The sequence below is a fragment of the Euleptes europaea genome, chromosome 17 (genome assembly GCF_029931775.1).
Source record: "Euleptes europaea isolate rEulEur1 chromosome 17, rEulEur1.hap1, whole genome shotgun sequence".
NCBI classification, from domain to species: Eukaryota; Metazoa; Chordata; class Lepidosauria; order Squamata; family Sphaerodactylidae; genus Euleptes; species Euleptes europaea.
In genome coordinates this window covers 234,989-253,676 of record NC_079328.1, presented here as the reverse complement: position 1 = coordinate 253,676, position 18,688 = coordinate 234,989, and the positions used below count along the sequence as shown (strand labels likewise).

The following is an 18,688-nucleotide window of genomic DNA, read 5'->3' as shown; positions in this document are numbered from 1 at the left end:
ATTCTCTAATGAAGTTCTGCGTATTTTAATAGCAACAGCACAGAACTTGGCAATTTGGAGCGTAAGCTGAAGATCTTCTCCTAATAGGAGCTTCTTTGCCTAAAGCTCAACTGACTCTTCAGGGAATTTACCAAGCAGGGGGGAAATAAGCTTTGATCTAACTTCGTGGTAGAATGGGCAATATATCAGTGCATGATCGATGGTTTCAATGTCCCCTGTCCCACATAGACAAAACCTCTCTGATCTAGGGATCTTCTTATATTTCCCTTCTAAAACAGCTGATGGTAGGGCCTGGCATCTGGCAAGGGTAAAGGCCTGCCTATAGTTAATAGGCTCAAGATGAGAAAAATAAGCCGCGGGTGAGACTTAAGTATCTAGACTTATCAGGTACTAGGAAAATGATGATTTTCCAAATTCTGTCTGGTATTCAATGTCTTCCACCCTTTGCTTCAAGATCCTTGATGCTCAGTCTATGCCCATGGCTAACGGTAGGTGGAGAAAGGCCCAGGCAGGCCATTTTATTAAGGACTGTCTTTAGCCATGTTGACTGGAATTTATCCTGTAGAAGCAGGGGTAGTAGTCCTTGAGGGATAAGATTTAATTTATGCCAAAGAATAATGGAAGCAGTACAAACCCTTGCCTCCACCCTCACCAGTCCTGCCTCCTGTCTAGCAGTAGCATTTGATAAGCAACAAGTTAAAATGGATGGCTGCTCTCAAGAATTTAGATTGAACCCACTCCAGTGGGACAAAAGTAGATGAAGGTGGCCCAAGTAAAGTCCCATATGTCAGTTGTGCCAGTGTTTTCATTTGGTAAAGCTTAAGAGCGGCTGAAAAGTAATGCCCTCAGTTCTTGAAAATTTAATGATGTTTAAGGCAGATTTTTGCCTTTCTCTGCTGTGTAATTGCTGTGAGCTTTTCTAGAACCAGAGGCTTGTAAGACTACTCCTAAGTATTTAAACTTGAGTACCTGGTCTATTTTGTGGCACAGTATCTTTCCTGATCTTGGAAGGGCTCTCAGATATTTACACCACCGCGACGTACGGCTGATGTGGAACACCGGATGTACCCCTTGAAGAGACTTGGGGAGTTCCAACTCCACCGTGACGTCGTTGATCACTCGGGTGATGGGAAAAGGACCTACATACTTGTCACTAAGCTTTTTGCAAGGCCGAAGTGAACGTAGGTTCTTTGTGGAAAGGTAAACCTGCCCTCCCACCTTGAGTTCCCACCCCGGAGACCGATGTTTATCGGCCTGGTCTTTGTACTTGCGCTTGGCCCTTTCCAGGTTTTTCTGCAGCCAGGGCCAAGTGGTCTGCACCACCTGTACCCAATCCTGGACCTCCTGCACCCCTTCAAGTTCAGGAGTGATGGTAGGAGAACCAAAGGGCCCAAAGTCTTTTCCATAAACCACATGAAACGGACTGAAACCTGTGGAGGAATGGGGGGCATTATTATAGGCATATTCAGCAAAAGGCAGTAGGTCTACCCAGTCGTCCTGGTGGTAATTGACATAACACCTTAGATAGCATTCTACCACAGCATTGACACGTTCGGTCTGACCATCGGTCTGGGGGTGGTAGGCTGAAGAGAGTCCTTGTTCCTCCACCCCCATGACTTTTAGGAAGGCCCTCCAGAATTTGGCAACGAATTGGGCCCCTCTGTCGGAGAGGACCTTCCTCGGGATCGAATGATACTTCACCACGTGATTAATAAACAGTTTAGCCAACTTTTGGGCCGATGGTAGCCCCGCACAAGGAACAAAGTGAACCTGCTTAGAGAATAAGTCTGTTATCACCCACAGTACAGTTTTTCCCCGACTTGGGGGCAAATCAATGATAAAATCCATGGCGATTACTTCCCAGGGCATGGTCGGGGTCTCCAGAGGCTTTAAGAGTCCAGGGGGCTTTCCCATTCGTTTTTTGGCAGTGGCGCAAATGGGGCAGCTGTGCACGTATAACTCCACATCGGCTCTCATACCTGGCCACCAAAATTGACGCCGCAATAAATGCAAAGTCTTTACAAACCCAAAATGCCCCGCAAGTTTGGCCCCGTGGACCATTCCCAGCACCTCTTTTCGGAGTACTTCGGGGACATAAAGCCTACCCCCCTGCAACCAAAAGGAGCCCTGTCGGTCGAGATTTGCGGGGAGAACCTGCTGATCCGCCTCCCTCAAAGAAGCGTCCCGGAGCCGCTGTTGAAAAGCCTCCGGGACTCCTTTGAGGGGAGGAAAATCCTGGCGGTGGGACTGGGACCGGGTGGTTACTGCAAGTCCCGAGACTTCCCCTCTCTGTTCAGGGGTAAACAAGGAATCTACCGGCCGGTCAAAGTCATTGCGGTATTGGGGGAGCCTAGAAAGAGCATCCGCTAACGCATTGTCCTTCCCTGGCACATGTTTCAGGACAAAGCGGAATTTGGCAAAAAACTGTGCCCAACGAATCTGTTTCGCGGTGAGCTTTCTAGCCCCTTTTAAGGCCTCCAGGTTTTTGTGATCGCTGCAAACTTCAAAAGGGATCTCTGCCCCCTCCAGGAAATGCCTCCAAATGGTGAGGGCATGTTTAACAGCTGCGGCTTCCTTCTCCCAAATGGCCCAGTTGATTTCGGATTGGGAGAATTTTTTAGAAAAATAGGCACAAGGTTTCAGCTGACCGTTCTCGTCCCGTTGCAAGAGGGCCCCCCCCCCCATGGCAACGTCAGAAGCATCGACCTGGACCACAAAAGGTTTTTCACAAAGCCGCTTGAGCGTATCGAAAGCCTGCTGGCAGTCCGAAGTCCATTGCAACCTAGCAGAGGGCAAGGCGGCTCCCGCTCCTTTCCCTTTAGTACGCAGGAGCGAAGTGAGAGGGAGCACTACCTGGGCAAAGTTAGGGATGAAGTTTCGGTAAAAGTTAGCAAAGCCCAAAAACTGCTGCAAATGTCTCCGCGTGGTGGGGGGGTCCCACTCCATTACCGCCCGAACCTTCTCGGGATCCATCTCTAAGCCTTGGTGGGAAATCACATACCCCAGAAAAGTGATGGAGGGTTGATGGAAATCACATTTAGAAATCTTAGCAAACAGTTTGTGCTCGCGCAGCCGCTGCAGCACCTCGCGCACCAGTTGTACGTGCTCCTTCATGGTCTTCGTATAAATGAGGATATCGTCCAAGAAAACCACCACCCCGCGGAACAATAAATCATGAAGTACTTCATTAATCAATTGCATGAATACACTCGGAGCCCCCGAAAGTCCGAACGGCATCACTAAATACTCAAACATTCCAAAACAACTTGAGAAGGCAGTCTTTGTTTTGTCCCCTTCTCGTATGCGGACACGGTGGTAAGCCTCCACCAAATCCAATTTGGTGAAGATTCGGCCCTCCTTCAATTGTGCGAGAAGGTCTGAAATGAGAGGGAGGGGGTATGCATTAGACTGAGTGACAGCATTCAGTCTACGGAAATCAATACACAGTCTTAAGTCTCCCGTCTTTTTCTTGACAAAGAAGGCGGGGGCCGAGTATGGTGCCTTTGACGGGCGGATAAAGCCCCGCGCTAGATTGGTGTCCAAATAGTCTTGCAACACCGCCTTTTCATTAGGACTCATGGGGTAGACCTTCCCTTTGGATAATTTGCCATCCCCCACTATTTCAATAGCACAGTCCGTCTCCCGGTGGGGGGGCAATTCGTCGCATTCCCGCACGTCAAACACATCGGCAAACTGGGAATACTCGCTGGGGAGCTGGGGCAGGGAAGCTTTGATAGAAGGGGCCCCCACGAGGGCGGCTGCGGGAGTTTTAAGCACTCGATCTTTATCATGGAATTCACACAGGTTGCGGGGAAAGGTGAGCGTCCGCTCGATCCAGTCTATGGAAGGATTGTGCCCCAGCAACCAGTTCATCCCTAAAACAACGGGCGCGGCAATGGGAGCAATGGTAAAATAAAGCCGTTCCCAATGCTCCCCTATGGCCATGACGACCGCGGCGGTGCGGTGAGTAACAGGCCCCTTTTTAAAGTCACTGCCATCCATCTGGGAAAAGCGGATGGGTTCAGGTAGCCGCTTTCGCTTAACTCGCAATTGTCGGGCAGCCTCTTCGCTTATCAGGGTGCGGGCACAACCCGAGTCAACTAGGGCCGTAAATTCTAACATGGGCCCCCCTTTTGGCAACGAGAGATTGACCTTTACATACACATTGTCTTCCTGAGCGCTTACCATCAGTGGAGCTCCTTGCACAACGTTCGGAGCGGTCTGCTGAGGAGCCCCCTTTACAGCAGACCGACGGCGTTTTTTGCCGGCATGTCCCAGTCCTCCTCCTCGCTGGAGGAAGCAGACATGGTATTTGTAATCCGTGACTCCGATGAGTCAAAGGTTTCATTTGTAATCCGTGGCCCCGATGGGCCAGAAGTGCCCGAGGCTTCGACCTCGGTGCGTGCGTGCATTGCCGAGGGTGCGCCCCGTCGGCTCGGTGCGCCGCTCCGGCGGCGAGGTTGCCCCTCGGAAGGGGGCTTCTCAGGTTCGGTCGTTGCCAGACGAGACGGTCCCGGACGTCCGGGTCGGGAAGGGCATTGAGAGGCAAAGTGTCCTCTTCCCCCGCAAACGAGCCAGGCCCCGCTCTCAAAGTGTTTGCGGCGTTCGGTCACGGATGGTCCTCCCCCCGAGGGGGGACGAGAGTCCTTCGGACCGCCGGGCCTGTCTCCACGGGTCTTGGTCTCCCGTCCGGTGCGTTGCTGCGACAGGAGCAGCAGCTGCTTTCGGTTCTCGATGTCAGCGGCGTGACGAACCCACCCTTCAACATCGGGAGGGTTACCTTGCATGAAAGCCCAGTGTTGCAATTCCGGGTTCAAACCTTTGCGGAAATACTGCACCCTGGTAGCTTCACTCCAGTCCAAAATTTTACTTGAGAGCGACTGAAATTCGCTTGCATACTGCGTGACCGACTTAGTCCCTTGACGCAGTTGTAGCAAGGCGGTTTTTGCTCGCTCGCCCAAATGCGGGTCCTCGAAACGGTGTCGAAGGGCGATCATGAAGTCATCAAGACTTCGCAGGACCGGGGAGTGGAGCTCATACTGCAGTACCATCCAGGCGGCCGCCTCACCCTGTAGAAGAGACGCCACGTATTGGACCCGGGATTCTTCCGAGGTAAAGGTCCGGGCCTGTTCCCGCATACAAATGTCTACTTGTACGATAAAAAACATCAGCTGGTCACTCGACCCGTCATACGTGATCTTCAGGTCTCGGCGGGGCCGGTGGAGCGGGACGGATGGGAGGTGCGGGAGCCACAGGTGGGCCTGGTTGCTGCCCTCCGTCCGCCGGAGCCACGGGTGGCGTCGGTACCTTCAGGTCGTCCATGGCTTGAGCCATGTCCAGAATCACCGCGTTCATGGCATCCATCCGGTCCAGTAATTCCTGGCGCTCCTCCTGCCAGCGCTGCTGCTCCTCATCCATCTGGTGAAGCAGCAGGGCTTCCTTTCAGGCGGGATCGTCCTCGAACCCCAACCCGTGAACCGCAGTCCGTCGTGACCGCGCGTCGCTCTGCGGGAGCGACCAACCCCAGGGAGACTCTAGCCAGGTATTCAAGCGGGTAGACTTGGGCTTTGTACCCAGACCCGATCCCGAGTCAGCTCCACTGGGCGTCTTCCCAGTCGACTTCCCTTCCGAAGGGGCCGGATCGGGCTGCTTGGGTACGGTGCTGTCCTTCTTGTCGTTGTCATCCCCGTTGCCTGCCATAGCTGTCCAAGAACGGTACAGGAGCAGGACAGCGAGGCAGAAGACTTGCAACTTAATGTGAGGGTTCCCAACCTCCCTGTTCAAACTCCATAAAATGACTTGCTCAGACTGTCATGCAGAAACAAGGAACTTTAGTGGAAGCTTCAGGTTAGTATAGGCCTTACAATGGCAAAGTTGCAAGTGCTAGCAATTTCACAAAGACAGAATTATAACCCCTACAGGGAAGCAGATGTCAAATGTATGTTATGGGAATCTACGAGATAATTGTGCATGGTACAGGAACATCAAAGATCTCAGGAAGCTCGTTATTGCTATCTACACACCAAGGCCATAGCTGGTGGGAGGGAGTCGGAGAGAGCAAGGGAGGTGGATGGTGGGAAGAGACATTCCAACCTGGGGCCTGCTGGACGCAGCGCCTGAACCAAAGAAAAGCAAAAGGCCTGGACTGCTTTTACGAGCCCGGGGGGGGGGGAGCACACAAAGCAAAAGCTTACAGACCCTTACAGAAACCTGCATCAACTCCAACATCAACCAAAAAGATTGAGAACTTCTACAGAATCAAGCAGGACTCAGCAGAACATCTCCAGACGCACCCCCTACTGACATCTATTGTTGCAGGGAAGGTGCAAACGAAGCAACATCAGGGGCATCATTCTACCTTGGCTGACAAGGAGAGCAGGAGACTTCCAAGACTCCCTTGGAAGGGAGGTATACACCTCCACGTCCTTAAATTTTCTCTAATTGCCAACTATCAGACCATAATGGGAGGGGGGTATAAATTGTTTCTTTGGGAGAAACTCTCAGCTCACCTGGATGCGCTCCCAGAAGAGGCTAAATCTCTAGTGAACCTCATTCAGTATGAAACCATTAGCAAGATATCACACCAGACAAGCACGCCACTGAAACAGCTGCCGGAGCCTGCTATAATAATTAGGTGCCATTCGTGGCTCAGAAATTTGGCTCTCTCAATGGACACTAGAGTTCAGGCTGGAGATCTCCCATTTGAAGGGAACACGCTGTTCGCTACTAACACGACAGAATTCTTAACTAATATTAAGAAAGATCACCAAACTGCAAAGTCCCTTGATGTGCTACCATTTGTCCAACAGGGAAGAGACAGTTTCCAGCACCATCAACAGGGATTCCCCTTCTATAGGAGCCAGCGTTACAACAGGCCTTACCAACAACAGTATCCTCAGAATAGATACCAACAATAACAGTTCCAGCAGGCCCAGGCTAGTAGGTGCATGCAGTCCAGCAGACCAAGGTTTGCTCCCAACCCTCACCAATCCAAAGAGCAGCAACTACAGCAAAAATTCTGACTAGGCCATATGGCCACCTCCGAACCCCTCCCATTTCTTGACAGATTGAGTCATTTTGCTCTTGAGTGGAACAAGATCTGTTTGGACATTTTGGTTATGTAAGTTATTAAGAAGGGTTACCTCTAGGGTTGTGGGGGAGGGAAATTGCTAAATCTTGGGTTTATTGGGCTTGATTTATTTCAGTAAACCTAGAATAAGCTGAATACCTATACTGGTAAAGGGGTATTTCAGCTTTATTTGCAAGTTTACTGAAAAAAAATCAGGTCCATTATAGTCTATGGGGATTTTTTTCAAAGCTCCTGTGGGGGCATTTTTGGAGGCAGAGTCACCAAATTTTGGAGGCAGAGTCACGTGAACCCCAAAGTTTGGTAAAGTTTGGGACAGGGGGTCCGATTTTAGGGGGTCTGGGTCACCCCCTCCTTCATAGAGAAGTATGGCAAAGTTTACGTTTCTCTATGGAATAGGGGGTGACCCCTTCTGGACCCCATAAAATTGGACCCCCTGACCCAATCTTCACCAAACTTTGGGTTCCTTGAAGCTACCCTGAAAATTTGGGAACTCTACCTCCAAAAATGCCTCCCCTAGAGCTCATTTAAAAATTCCATAGGGAAGAGCCTGGGGAAAGCCGAAGTAAAAAAACCCTGAATACCTATTAGTCGATCAGCTATCCGGCTTCGGCTTTATTCCCAGGTTTTGGTATTCGGTAAAACCGAAACCCAAATATTGCTGAAACAGTTAATTTCAGGTTTATTTTCGGTTCGGGTTTATCAATATGCACAATCCTAGTTACCTCCTTGAGTTTAAGAATCTCCCCACCTGCATGCATCCCTCAGCTGCAGGGGATAATCCCCTTCCACAGTTCGTTGAACTTCTTAATGATCTCCTTCTTAAAGGGGCTGTTCAAATGGTTACCTTGGAGTTTCCTGTTTGTGGGTTTTATTCAAGGAGCTTTATAGTGGACAAGAAGGACAGTGGCCACTGTCCGATCATTGACCTTAAACGTTTAAATAAACATCTGTTGGTTTCAAAGTTCAGGATGGTCTCCCTGCTGTTATGGAACTCCTTCCACTACACACCTGGTTTGTGGTTTTAGATCTAAAGGACACATATTTCCATATATCAGTGAAAGTTCCTTGGGTTCAGGTTTGGCTCAGACTCGTATCAATACACAGTCCTGCTTTTTTGGTTTAGTCATGGCCCCTAGGTTCTTTACCAAGTACATGGTGCTTTACCAAGTATATGACAGAGTTACTACTTTGTTGGATCAGGGGAATGCTGTGGGCATATTGGTAACATGTGGTTTGGATCCTATTACTCTTAGTTGGAGCATAATTTTCCCGTACCTTGACGATTGACTCATCATAGTCAGTTCTAGGGAGGTACTCCTAATCCAGGTGCAACTGATCACCTCCACATGCACCTTGCTAGGCCTGGTCATCAACTGAGACAAGTACAAACTAACCCCCTCCCAACACACTCAGTTTTTGGGAGCTATTCTGAATTCCACACACAGCAAGGCTTCACAGGGCAGGGCTTTCCTCCCCACAGAGAGGGCGCTTGCTATAAAATCTTTCCTTACATCATTCCTGAGATCCCCTTGGCAACCAGCCGTGGTCATACAAAGGCTTTTAGGTCTTATGGCTTCCACCACTGCAGTTGACCCCACATACTAGATTACATATGAGGGAATTGCAGAACTGGTTCATAAGAAATAGAAAAGGGCAAGAGTCCAGTAGCACCTTAAAGACTAACAAAAATATTTTCTGGTAGGGTATGAGCTTTCGTGAGCCACAGCTGGTTCATAAGAAAGTTCAACCCGCTCTTAGACACTCAACATGGCCACTTGTCAGTCCCCAGGCCGGTGATATGTTCACTAGCATGATGGGGTTGGGAGTCTAACCTACTGGGCCTCCCCTTTGGACACTGGAGTCCGGATGATACACTGATTATGGACACCTCGTTACAAGGCTGGGGAACACATTGTAAGGGCATCTCCATACAAGGGGTATGGGAACCACACATGGGCAGGGGGGATATTAATCTCCTCAAACTTTGAGCCATTCGTTATGCACTTACCTCCTTTATAGATATCTTAAAGGGGTCCAAGGTCTTGATCCAGTCAGACAACATGTCAAGCAGTCTACTACCAGAATAAGCAGGGTGGTAGTACCGCTCTGCAAGGAGGTGTTGCGAGTCTTGAGATTGGCCCTGGTCAACAACATTTCAATACACATCGCAGGGGTGTGAAATACGCTAGCAGACCGCCTCAGCAGGGTTTCACAGACAAACCATAAAAGGTCCATCTAGGACAAATACCTAGTTCCTATCTTAAGAACATAAGAAAAGCCATGCTGGGTCAGACCAAGGTCCACAAAGTCCAGCAGTCAGTTCACACAGTGGCCAACCAGATGCCTCTAGGAAGCCAACAAACAAGACAACTGCACCAGCATTATCCTGCCTGTGTTCCAAAGAACCTAATACAACAGGCATGTTCCTCTGATCCTGGAGAGAATAGGTATGCATCATGACCAGTATTCATTTTTACTAGTAGCCATGAATAGCCCTTTCCTCCATGAACATGTCCACTCCCCTCTTAAAGCCTTCCAAGTTGGCAGCCATCACCACATCCTGGAGCAGGGAGTTCCACAATTTAACTATGTGTTGTGTGAAGAAATACTTCCTTTTATCAGTTTTGAATCTGTCATCCCCCAGCTTCAGCAGATGAGCCCTCATTCTAGTATTATGAGAGGAAGAAAAGCTTCTCCCTGTCCGCTCTTTCCATACCATGCACAATTTTATAGACCTCTATCATGTCTCCCCTTAACCACCTTTCCAAGCTAAAAAACCCTAAGCGTTTTAACCGCACCTCAGTTGCTGTAGCCCCCTGATCATTTTGCTCTTTTCTGTACCTTCTCAAGCTCTGCAATATCCTTTTTTAGGTGTGGTGACCAGAACTGTACACAGTATTCCAAGTGTGGTCTCACCATAGATTTGTACAAGGGCAGTATGATAGCAGCAGTTTTATTCTCTATTCCTTGTCTAATTATGGCCAGCATGGATTTTGCCTTTTTCACAGTAGCCACACACTGGATTGACGTCTTCATCAAGCTATCCACTGTCACCCCAAGATCCCTTTCTTGGTCTGTCACTGCCAGCACATATCCCACCAGTGTATATGTGAAGTTGGGATTTTTTGCCCCAATATGCATCACTGTAAACCCCAAGCAAGTGGGGGTTCTCCTCCTCCTCCTCCTGCCAGCTGGGCCAGAGCAAGAGTTTGGGGAAGTGCACTTGCGGGTCCCTGAGCTGAGGAGATATGAGGAGATGGCGGGTGGTGGTAAGGTGCTCGGTACAGGACATCTCCCCCAGTAGGTGGAGGCCAGTGAGGCACTACAGGGGGCTGGGCAAGAGGTTGGGCTGCTGAAGAATTAACACCAAGATGGAGCCCATGCACCCACACTCCTCTTCCTGTTCTCCTCTGGTTTCTCCATTGCATGCTGAGCCGCTCCCACCTACTCTCCAAGCTTTCCTCCCCTTCTTTCAGCTACTACTGTGAAGTTACTAGTTGCCAGACGGCTCCCCCCCCCCTTATTATTGTCACAGAGGAGAGGAAGATAAGAACGTGAGAACTTGGTGAGGAGGAAAACTTGAGGAGGGTGCAAGGACAGGAGCCGCCATGAGGGAGGCTTCGCAACCCACTTTGGGTCCCAACCCAGTTTGGGGAACACTGTGTTAGAGATGTGAGCAGGGGTAATGCGCAGTGTGTGGTGTTGATATTGCCCATACTCGGTATTTGAGAGTTCGAAAGGTTGACTAATAAGGTGTTACAAATAAAAATGTTTGCTATTGATCAAGCTTGTAGCATACAGTCCTTTATAGAGGGAGCTTTTAAATAATTTTACGTTATATCTGTTGTTAGTATCAACTGGTTTACATAAATTCAGGCACCACCAACTTTCTCTATTCAGTTTAGTGACTACACAAAAAGAATGAAGCTTTTTAAAAAAACAACAACCATGTAAGCACTAATGATCGCTTCTTAAAAACATTTATATCCTAGGTATCTTGTTGGGCAGCGACTCGTGAATTATGAGCGAAAATCTGGCAAACAAGGAATGTCACCGCCACCACCTCAGTCTTCACAAGAATAAAAATGGGTCACTTAGAGTTACTTGATCTCCCCTTGCTTTGGTGTCCTTTTTCGTAGACTGGTCTTCATTCTCTGAGTCTTTCCCCACAATCCTCTCAGCAGAGTTTTTATCTTTTAATTTTTTGCTTCTGTTCTCATGGCATTCGGATAGCAGTTGAGGCTGTGCACCTTTTTATCTGCATTTCCTGAAGTTTATCAGTGCTGAGATCTGTAAATGTGTAAATAGCAATACCCTTATACCCTAAATCCTTGGATTAAAATGAATGTTCATTGTACATCTTTCAAGGAATATTAATTTATTAAATCTAGTTGTCACTTTATTTTGGACTGCTGTTCCATTGACAAATGTGCCACAATACAGTACTGCAGAGAGCAAGATTCTTAACAGGAAGGAGGGAGGGTGTTTTTATTGTGGCTCTGGCCATTCCTAAAAGATGGCTTTTGCACAGCTAGGGGCTCACCAAGAATAAACAAATTGTTCCTTGGGTTTTTTTTATCATTTTGTAAAGCATCAAAACTGTTGTACATTTCTATTGCCTGATAATTTGTTTTCCATGTTTCTAAGTTTTTAATATTGTACAGCAACTGGTAGATCAAGACAAATATTTCTCTTCATACAATTTTGACATTGCTTGTACAGCTCTGAGGCTTTAAATTCCTTGGCCCGAGAAGACAGAATTCTAATTAATGTCAGAGCACGACATCAAAGTTCATTAGAGCTCAGTGGAAGGACTACTTAAATCTTCTAATCGAGAGGTTTATGAGAAGAATGAGTTCCCAGTGCATAAGACTGTTTCCTTTGTATTTATGAAACTAGGGAATTATTTACTCTAGAAAACAGAGGATGAAAGTGAGGAGACAAATTCATACAAGAGGACAGAGGAAACAGAATTCAAATGTGCTATGAAAGATCCCCCCACAAAAAAAAGCAACGTGAAACTTTTTCAAGTTACAACCCAAACCAGTAAAATCTATGGACTTTTTTTACCATGTCACATTTAAAGTAAACATCTGTAATTCTAGAAATGGTCAGCATTAATTATGTTTAGCAGTAATGCTAGAGGCTTTTACTGAATTAGTAGATTGTGGGAAAAGAACATAGTATTAACAGCAGGAAGAGAAAACCAAAAGGAAAAAAATCAGTTATCTTTTCAATAATAGCACCAATCAAGAGCCACCAAATCAAGTTGAATGATTTTTGATATTTTTATGTTATGTAGGCCTATTTCCCATACATAGAAATGCTTTTTTAATGTCAATAGTCACACAAATGCAACAATTCTAAAGCTTTAACTATAGTTCAGCTGTGTGCTGAAAACATGGAATATCCTATTCAGAAACTGACCATTTCCATGTTTATTGTATTAAGAAACTTTAATGCTATGCAGTTGCCCAGCCTGTTAAGATCATGCCCTGAATATCATGTAGTTAATTATGTTTGTTTTGAGTAGGATCCCAAGGAGTTTGTCTGGTGTCTTCTGTCATTGTGCTTGAGAGAGAAAGCATAGAAATGCTGAGAGCTGTTTTGGTTCAGCATTTAGTTAAAAGTTAGTTAAAATTGAATTTTGTGGGGGAAATTAGGGTCTAGATTCCTGACAATCTACGCTCGGTATTCAGGGCTTGTGTCTATTAGAGGTGGGACTGTCTAACCAGAAGTCAGTCATTGATATTTTGCAGCATTACCTCATGTTTTGGCATTGGGCTATAAATGTATTGATATGCTTGAAGTTTATTTTTTTGACAAACGTTTCCAATAAAAAGCATAGTTCATTACAAGATGGCCAAAAAAAGGTCTAACTCACTGGTTTGCAGATCTTGACTTAGAATTTTTCATCAGTCAGATTTCTTTTTCTGGAGATACAATAGTTAATGCAATTCAATATTAATTATGTTGTATGTTTCAGTGCAATATAATCTCTACCCACCCCCAGTGCATTGTCTGGAAACAGGCATTTCAGCTGCACAAAAAATGTGTCCTTGACAGTTTTGCAATTGTGAAAGGAAAGAACAATTTGAAGCAGTCTTGCTACTGGGTTCATGCCAGCACTGCTCTGCTTCTTCCTGTAGCATTTTGCAGTAAACACAGTACTTGTAATTTTGTGTTTTTATCCCAAGCAACCTGGTCTTCAAAGAATATTAAAGTTTGTTAAGAAAAAAGCCTTGGCACTTGCTTTCTCATTACTTCAATTTTAAGATGATTCAGAGCTTTTATCTGATTAAAGAAGTCTCTTGACAAGGTGCTCCAGACAGCAGCTGTCAAACTTTTAAAGCAGCAGATCAATGCAGTGTGTCACTTAGCAAACTGCATCCAGAGCTATTGCCTCTTTGTTCTATGACGTCATTCATGGCTCAAGTCTACTGTTTTGCTAGTAGATACGAGGTCAGAGGATTTGCCTTTTGAGGGCACTACACTGTTTTCAAAGAGAACTGATGAGATCCTCTCTCAAATTAAAAAGAATAGGCAAACAATGAAATCTCTGGGAGTAACACCTACACCACCTACCCAATTGCATCAATGCTCCTCTTACAGACAAAAGTACCCATACCAGAGAGATCGTGGGCCCTGTTCATCGTTTAGGAAGCAGTATCCTGTGCAGATGCCTTTCTCCAACCAGCATAATAGAGCTAAACAAAAGTCTGAACATCAAACATACTCCCCTAAGAAGTCACAGACCCAGCAGTAGGACTGTGCATATCGATACACCAGAACCAAAAATAAACCTGACATTATCTGTTTCGGCAATATTTGGGTTTCGGGTCGATCGAATACCAAAACCTGGGAATTTGCCCGAAGCCGAATTGGTGATTCCCGAAAAAGCCAAATATCTATTTGCCTTTGCTCAGATGTACAGTTCTGTGCTTTCTCCCATTTTTCTATCTTTGAGTGGTTTTGTTAGGGCCCCATAGTTGGGGCCCTTTTGAGATAGGGGCAATGTAATGGGAGCCAACTTGGTCTGATCAAACTAGTCTGGAAGGGTCATTTTAAAAGATGGGGCTCACCCAGTCCCATCTGGAGGGATTATACCCTCCAACTAAAAAAATGCCTGCTTCGACAGCTACTTATTGGGCTTTTGAAGAAGACTCTGCACCCACATGGATGAGAATGCTCCTTCACAACAGCTGCATTGGTCATGACTTCAGCTGGCTCTGATATCACCCCCCCCCAAAAAAAAACCTGCTCTCAAACTGAAGGCTGCCCCGAGTAGAGGCTTTGTTTCCCTGTACCGTGACCATCTCTTGAAATCAGATTTTTGATGACTATAATAAAGGACTATTCACAGGATGTCATTTGTTGTTTTCCGTGTCTTATTTTTCTAGCATTTAAGCCATTTTTTCTCAGTTTGGAAGCTAATTTGTTGTTGTTTTGAAAATTTTATTGGTTTTTATAATATAAATTTTCCATGTTGACAAACAACAATAAAAGTAATATAAAAAACTAAATCATAAGTAATGTTGTTATAGTTATTTAAGTACTTAATAAAATAAAAAATAAAGGAAAATTTGTTGACTTCCCCATCACCTCCGTCCGCCTCTTAATAAAGTATTCTATCCCATCGTGATATGATCTGATCTTAATTATTCTTATATCTCAGTTAAGTTTCAATCACAATATTCTATTAATATAATTAATTATACTTCTTTATGTTAGCAATGTCATCTAGATCAGATTAAAAGGTACTCTTCCATTTTCCCCAGTCCTAGTTCATTTTCACAACATTTCATCCAAGCCTCCCATTCCCCCATAAATTGAACATTGTCCTTTTGGTTTAAAGTAGCTGTAAGTTTGGCCATTTCCACCAGTTCAAACATTTTCATAATCCAGTCTTTTTTCCCAGGAGTGTCTGCCCCTTTCCATTTTGCTGCATAGAGCAATCTTGCAGCTGTTGTCGCATAGATCAAAAAAGTCCTTTGTATTAACAAGTCATCAGGTATCATACTGAATAGCATCATTTCTGGTGTTTTGGGTATATTTTTTTGTACTATTAGTCTTAATTCATTATAAATCATATCCCAAAAATCCTTAGCTTTGTCACAAGTCCACCACATATGATAGCCATACTAAAGCGGCCGCTTCAGCATAAAGTTGAAAGTTTGGTAGTGCTAAACCTCCTCTAACTTTAGAGTCTACCAAGTGTTTGTAAGCAATCCTCGGTTTTTTCCCTTGCCAGATGAAATTTAGTATGTCTTTCCTCCAAGTGTCAAAATATTTAACATGTGATATTATAGGCAAATTTTGAAATAAGAAGAGTATCCTTGGCAAAATATTCATTTGGACTGTTGATATTCGACCCAAGAGTGACAACTTTTTGTTTGACCAAATGATCATATCAGTTTTTATCTTATCCGATAATTTAAAATAATTATTAGTTATCAGTTCTTTGTTCTTCGCAGAGATCCAAATTCCCAAATATTTGACCTTGTTTACTTTCTCCCAACCTGTATATGATATAAAGTCCTGTTGTTCCCTTTCAGTCAGATTCTTGAATATTGTCTTTGTTTTTTCTTGATTAACTTTAAAACCCGATATTCTTCCAAAATCGTCCAAAGTTTCCATCAATATCTTCATTGATTGTGTTGGGTTTTCCAAAATTAACAGGAGGTCATCCGCAAAAGCTCTCAGTTTAAATTCATGTTTTTAAATTTTTAATCCGTGAATGTCCTCCATAGCTCTTATCTTGCAACATAGTGATTCCAACACCAAAATAAATAGTAATGGAGACAGGGGACATCCTTGTCTAGTTCCTTTCTTAATTGAACAATTATCAGACATCGATTCATTCACCAAAATTTTTGCCTGTTGGGATGTATATATGGCCGATATACCTCTCAAAAAGCGGTCTCCAAAATTTAATTTCTCCAAGATCTTTTTCATAAAATCCCAGGAGACCATGTCAAAAGCTTTCTCAGCATCCAAAAATACAAAGGCAGCTGTTTGTTGGATATTCTGGTCATAATATTCCATTGAGTCTAATAAAATTCGTATATTGTCTTTGATTTGTCTTCCTGGAACAAAGCCTGCTTGGTCTTCATGTATTAAATCCTTAATAAAATGCTTCACCCTATTCAATAAGACCGAAGCATAAATCTTATAATCCACATTTAACAGTGAAATAGGTCTATAATTTGACGTTTTTTCTGGATCTCTTCCTTCCCTATGTATTAATAATATAAATGCATGTGACCAAGTCTCTGGGGATACTCCCTTATCCAAAATTGTGTTGCAAAGTAATAAAAAAAATCCACTAAGTTATCACTAAATGTTCTGTAAAATAGCGCCGTAATTCCATCTGGTCCGGGAGTCTTATCCGTTTTTTGCTTCAAAATTGCTTCTTGTAGTTCCTCCTTTGTAATTGGAGCATCTATCAATTGTTGTTGGGTTGTTGAAAGAGCTTTCATCTGTATTGAATTTAAAAACTTGTCTATTTTTTTTTTGAAATGTTATCTTTCTGATATAGCTTAGTATAGAATGAAACAAATTCTTTTTGTATATCCATAGTTGTATATACTGGTCCTTTAGCGGATTGGATTTTCGTTATAATCTTCTTTTGAAATGAGTCTTTCAGTTGGGTTGCTAAAAAATTTCCAGGTTTATTAGCATGTTCAAAGTATTTTTGTTTGGCAAATTTTAGATTTTTATTCATTTCCTTCATCATTATAAGATTCAGTTGATGTTTAGACACAGAAATCTTCATTAATATTTCATTTTTTTCCTCTTCACATATTGCCATAACCAGTTTTTGTTCCAAATTTTGTAAATCCCAAAGTATATTATTGGTAAATTGTAACTGAGTTTTCTTCCACGCCGTATGCTTCTGTATCGTAAATCCTCTTAGAACAGCTTTGAAAGTATCCCAAACTGTATTTAACGAAGTCTCCCCATTAAGATTAATTTCAAAGAAATCTAATTAAATCCTGTAGTTCTTGGATTTTATTATCCTTTAAAAGTTTGTCATTTAATCGCCATCTAAATGCTTGTTTATTGTTCCATTCAAATGTAACTGGGTTGTGGTCAGAAAAAGTTCTTGGTACAATTTGAATTTTACGTAATTGCGTAAAAATAGATTTACTAGCCCATATCATATCTATCCTGGAGTGTGAGTCATGTCTTGCTGAATAAAAGGTATATTCTTTAGCTGTCGTATTCATAGTTCTCCAGATGTCTTGTATTTCCAATTCTGAAGCCATAGTGAAGAAAGTTTTAGGCAAACATCCTTCATTTTCGTCTTTTGCTTTTGAGAGAACAACACCATTGAAGTCTCCCATCAAGAGGATCTGATCATTTGCGTATTGGGAAATCAATTCATGTAATTGTCCATAGAACTTTGCTTTCCCTTCATTAGGTGCATATATTCCAACCACAATTGTCTTTTGCCCCAATATTTTTGTTTTAATAATTACAATTCTTCCTTCATCATCTTTGTACAATAGTTCAGGACTAAGGCTAGAATGAGCATATATCACTACTCCCTTTGTTTTTGTTTTGGCCGAAGAGACAAATGCTTGTCCAAGCACTTGCCTATCCAAATATTTTTTGTTTTGTTGCTATATGAGTCTCTTGCAGACAAATTAGGAAGTATTTATATTTCTGTAGATATTTAAAAATTCTAGCCCGTTTAGTCTTTTCATTCAGGCCATTCACATTCCAAGAAATTACTTTTGCTATGTTGTAATGATTTTTGAAGCAAAATATTAAGTCTATAATTCAGCACCTCCCTCTGCTCCCTGTGATTCCTCTTCTTCTTCTTCTTCCTCTTCCTTTTGTTCCAGAGTTAGTCCTTTCAGTTCTTTCTTATATTTCCTCAGAAATTTTCCCACGTCCGCTGGAGATGTAATTGTCATTTTAATTTCTTTGAAGGTAAAGGCCAAGCCCTGTGGCATTATCCAATGATATTTGATACCATTAGCTTTCAAAACAGATACAAATTCTTTATAATTACTCCTCTGTGTGAGTAAATGTCTTGGTATATCCTTTAAAAGTATCAAAGGGATGTCTCCTGCTGAGACCGGGTTGTCATAGTGGATCTTCATGATCCTATCTTTAATCCTTGTATCATAAAAAATAATCATGAGATCTCTTGGTTTTGATCTTTTCATTCTTGCAGGTAATGGTATTCTATAAGCTCTGTTAATAGCTTGGTCTAACACTTGTTCTTCTATTTGAAATAAGTAAGCCAAGTTTGGAATTAAAGTTTCTTTGTTATCTCCCATCATATCTGGTAAATTGCGCAGACGAAGGTTGGTTTCTCTGACTTTCATCTCCATCATGGCTATTTGATCTTTGGCTGCAATCTGATTAGTTTGTATTGTTTCAATCTGTTTTTCTTGGCTTTCTAGTTTTTTCTTTGTGTCCTTATGTTCTTCCATCACTTTCTTGATTGATGAATCCATTGCATGCATACCAGTCTTCATGGTATTCATTTGAGTCTTTACATCTTTAAGGACTTCTGTAACCACGTCCAGTTTCTGGTTAATAGCTTGAGATGCTTGGCCAAGATTTGTCATCATGGATGTCAGC

The 18,688-nt window shown here is 43.7% G+C and overlaps 1 protein-coding gene across 1 annotated transcript in view; it reads left to right on the top strand.

The window, feature by feature from the left end:
* Positions 1 to 11,327, top strand: part of MARCHF6 (membrane associated ring-CH-type finger 6) — a 110,069-nt gene extending 98,742 nt beyond the window's left edge. Inside the window, exon 26 of the mRNA XM_056862930.1 lies at positions 11,083 to 11,327. Coding sequence (XP_056718908.1) covers positions 11,083 to 11,173 — 91 coding nt within the window. The 3' untranslated portion in view covers positions 11,174 to 11,327. The remainder of the gene's footprint in view (positions 1 to 11,082) is intronic.
* The last annotated feature ends 7,361 nt before the right edge of the window (positions 11,328 to 18,688 follow it).